We start from the raw sequence: 4,240 nt of genomic DNA, 5'->3' as shown, positions 1-4,240 counted from the left end.
TGAGTTTCTTGTCACAAGGAAAAAATAAAAAAATAAAAAAAAATAAAAAATAAAAAACTATTAACTATGAACCTTATCTCATTGCACATGAATAGTTAATTTTTGTTCTTCTAGAAAAGTAAAACAAATATTTTTTGAATTAATGAGATTGGTGTACCATTAAAAGCTTGACTACTGAGTTTAAGAAGGTGGGTCAAATATTGAGACTAATCACCTCGTGCAAATATATGTAACAAATTTTAATTTACGTTCATATATATATATATATATATATATATATATATATATTGGGCAAATTAGGAATGACGGGTTCAAATACAAATACACACTTTAAAAAAGTTGAATACTTTACCAACTAAGTGGTCTAATATTGCCCAATTTCGTAATTAAATTCTGCAATAAGAATAATTTTTTAAATAATTACCTGTATAAGATATATATATATATATATATATATATATATATATAAATGTGGATTTGGAAGTCAAAGTTACTTTTTAAATGGAACAGTGTGACTAGATATATATATACACACACTTATGTGTGCACTTGTTTTTAAAAGGCAATCAGTTTCTTTTTCTTTTTACCTCCAATAAAACAAGAAAACTCCAACAGCATTCAAATGGTGCCAAGATAAATATGGTATAATAAAAAAACAGCTGGAAATTAATATATATTTTTTAAATAAATAAATAAATAAATTATAACTGAAAATTAAATTAAAATAACGTAAAGCTTTAATCATATAGAAATTCATATATGAAACACCATTGTTTTTGTTTGTATCTTAACTTTTCAGTTGAGCCGTTTCGCTTTTTCCATTCAAAAAAGTTTCCAAAACCTTCTTGCAACATACAAGACTTATGTTCTATTAAGAACCCACGTTTCTTCTTCGTCCCATAGTTCCACGTAGGCAATTTCCTGGCTCTTCACCCGCCACAGTGCCACGTGTCACAACTCATTAACAACCCACGTTTTTTCTTCGTCCATACTTCCACCTAGGCAATTTCGCAGCAAATATACGTGACTCTTCAACTGCCACGTGTTACAACTGTCAGCATCTGCTGATCTCACCCCTGGCGCACGTTACAACGACCTTTCTACTCATTTCTACTCACGGCGTCGGCGTATTATTCCTATATGTATCGGTTCACATTAGCCATCACCCACGTCACACTTTTACAATTTGTTCTCTCTTTTTATCCACTAAATTACATATAAATTTGAATAAAAAATAGCGGTATGAGCAATACTTCTTCACCGTCTCCATCTCATGACAAATCATAGCCGTTCGATCTTACGCTGCCGTTTGAACATCCATCTATCGCGGCCACATGGAATACTTCACCTCCACACAATGTTACTCCTCTTCTCGGCGGCGACACCGTACACCGCGGCGCAGTCGAGTGCGGGAACGCCGGAGGATGCGTACGCCAGCGACGACACCATCAATCCATCACTGACGGTCATGATCATCGTCCTCGTCTCCGCCTTCTTCTTCATGGGCTTCTTCTCCGTCTACATCCGCAAATGCACATCCAACACCGGCGCCGACACTTCGAACCCCTACGCCGGCAACGGCGGCCGCTCACGGCCGCTCCCGCGCGGCCTCGATCCATCCGTAATCGAATCATTCCCAATCGTAGCCTACTCTTCCATTAAGGATCTGAAGATCGGGAAAGGTGCGCTAGAATGCGCCGTCTGTATAAGCGAGTTCAACGACGGCGATAGTCTCCGGCTGTTGCCGAAGTGCGACCACGTTTTCCATCCGGAATGCGTCGACACTTGGTTAGCTTCGCACACGACGTGTCCGGTGTGCCGGTATGACCTCACACTGAGTTCCGGCGAACTCGCCGGCGGTGTGCACATAGCTGAGTCAAATCACTCATCTCCCGAGCAAGAAGACTCTAGATCTGAACACAGTGACTCAGTTCACCAAATTTCTATCACAATTGATGATTATGATCAAGCAAAGAGTTCAGATCAAGCGGTGGAGATCTCGAGGAGGACGCTCCCGAAGTGTCACTCGACGGGTCACTCACTGGTTCAACCCGGAGAGAACTGTGAGAGGTACACACTGAGGTTGCCGGAGGAGGTGAGGAGGAAGATCATGAGTCAGACGCTGAAGCGAACGACGAGCTGCATCGTCGTTTTGCCGAGGGAAGAAGGAAGTAGTAGAGGAGGGAGATCACAGGTTGGCCGGTCCGACCGGGTTGGGAGGTCGGACCGGTGGGTGTTTACTGTGACGCCGCCGTTTTTGAGTCGGACCGGTTCTGTTAGGGCGGCGAAGGTGTGTAGTGAAGAAACCGTAACGGCGAAAACGTCTCTGGACAAGCCGTTACATGGTCATGCCGCGAAAGATGACGGAGTTGAGTCATCGTCTAGTGTCACTCCCATTTAAGTGGCGTTTGGCGTTTACATGTTGTTTATTTTTATTTTTTCTGTTTTTATTTTTTAATTTTTTTTAATTTTATCTCCCTAGTGACATTAGACAAGTTAAAACCCCGAAAGTAACACAAAAGAATAGGGATTTTGATTGGAAATGACTCAATAAACTTAAACAAATTTGGAAAGCTCTAAAAGCAAGCTGTGTATATATATATATAAACAAATTTGGAAAGCTCTAAAAGCAAGCTGTATATATATATATATATATATACACAGCTTGCTTTTAGAGCTTTCCAAATTTGTTTAAGTTTATTGAGTCATTTATATATATACACAGCTTGCTTTTAGAGCTTTCCAAATTTGTTTAAATTTATTGAGTCATTTCCAATCAAAATCTTGCATGGCAATCTGTTTTTAACACTGGTGTGCAAGTGATGCAACACTTCAGTACTGCATGAATATTGAGGGGAAAATATGAAAAAGGGCACAATATTTGGTGAATAAAGTAGTGCGCTGGTGTTAGTTAGGACAGGATGAAAAGAATGTCCATGAACAATGTTTTTTACCTAGATGTAAATATTTTTTCCTAATTTTATTTTGTGAAAAATGTATCTTTTGGTCTCCACATCAATGTAATTAGAACATTTTAATTACATTTTATAATAGATTTCATTTTTAATCATGGAGTTCGACTTTATATCATGTTCCTTAAATATTAAATATTAGAAGTGTTGAATATATATATATATATATATATATATATAAAGTTATTATCTCACTTCTGAGACTAAATTCACATTTTTCACTCAACAAGGTATGAAGTGTTAAAAATTATATTAATAGATGTAAAGAGTCGAAGTCTGACACTTCAGAATTTAACGGAAATACTAACCCTAGATTATTGAGACATCTACAACTTCTCAACATCAAAAGTCATTTGCTAAAGGATTTTTTATTTATTTTTTTCTCAAAAATTATTTACTAAAGGAATTTTATTAAAAGAAATTGACGAAAAAAAGGTGTCTGATGATGAGTGCATTTTTTTAAGGCTTTCTACCCAATAAAATAATTTTTGCTTAACAATATTATCCATCTCCTTTCTTACTCCATTTTTATTCAAAAACATCTTCAATATGCCCCCATTTCTCAAGTTCTAATGGTATTAGCCGTTGATCTCAAGGTTGAGATAATACAAAGTAAATTTTTTACTGATAATAAAGTAAACATAAAATAGAGAAAGAAAGAAAGCAAGAGAAACTTGATAGATGTTTGTATACCCACTTTCATCTCCATTTCGATCTCTAAAACAACTCCCAAATTCATCACCTAATGAACTACTCTATCTCCAATTCTTGCTTCCCTATAGATACGTATATTTATTACCTGTGTAAGACAATCGATAATGGATCATGGATGAGAGGAAAAGTAGATCTCTTTTGTAGAATCATTGAAAAAAGGGATTAATTACGATAATACTTCTTGAGGTTTGTTATATTGACAATCATATACAATTTAGTCAAATTTTTGGACAAAGGCACCACTTAGGTTTAATAAAGTCAATAAAGATACCCCAATGGTCTTTACACACGGTGAATTGACATTACTGTCCTTTGACACATTCTATTACCAATTTTTTCAATACAATTCTTTTTAATTGACCAAAATGTCTTATTATTACCCCTAATCTCCACCGCCATCACGCCCACTGTCACCCCTACAAGAAAACAGACAACCTTCCCCACCATCACCCATAATCACAACCACGACCCATCATTGGCAACTCCACCACCATCACACCCCACACAATTACCCACAAGAAAATAGACAACCTCCCCACCATTACCCACTGTCC

At 36.9% G+C, this 4,240-nt stretch overlaps 1 protein-coding gene across 1 annotated transcript; it reads left to right on the top strand.

Moving 5' to 3' along the window:
• The first annotated feature begins 1,137 nt into the window (after positions 1-1,137).
• On the top strand, positions 1,138-3,070 carry LOC132267158 (E3 ubiquitin-protein ligase ATL31-like). Its single transcript, XM_059768235.1, has one exon. It carries the CDS (start codon positions 1,274-1,276, stop codon positions 2,399-2,401), a length of 1,128 nt encoding a protein of 375 aa, XP_059624218.1. The 5' UTR covers positions 1,138-1,273; the 3' UTR covers positions 2,402-3,070.
• Positions 3,071-4,240: the final 1,170 nt, after the last annotated feature.

This window comes from Cornus florida, unplaced genomic scaffold (assembly GCF_030987335.1).
Source record: "Cornus florida cultivar Cherokee Brave unplaced genomic scaffold, ASM3098733v1 CherokeeBrave_3.0.0_Hap2_Chr07, whole genome shotgun sequence".
NCBI classification, from domain to species: Eukaryota; Viridiplantae; Streptophyta; class Magnoliopsida; order Cornales; family Cornaceae; genus Cornus; species Cornus florida.
Note: the sequence above shows the minus strand (reverse complement) of the source record. Positions and strands in the feature narration are given on the sequence as shown.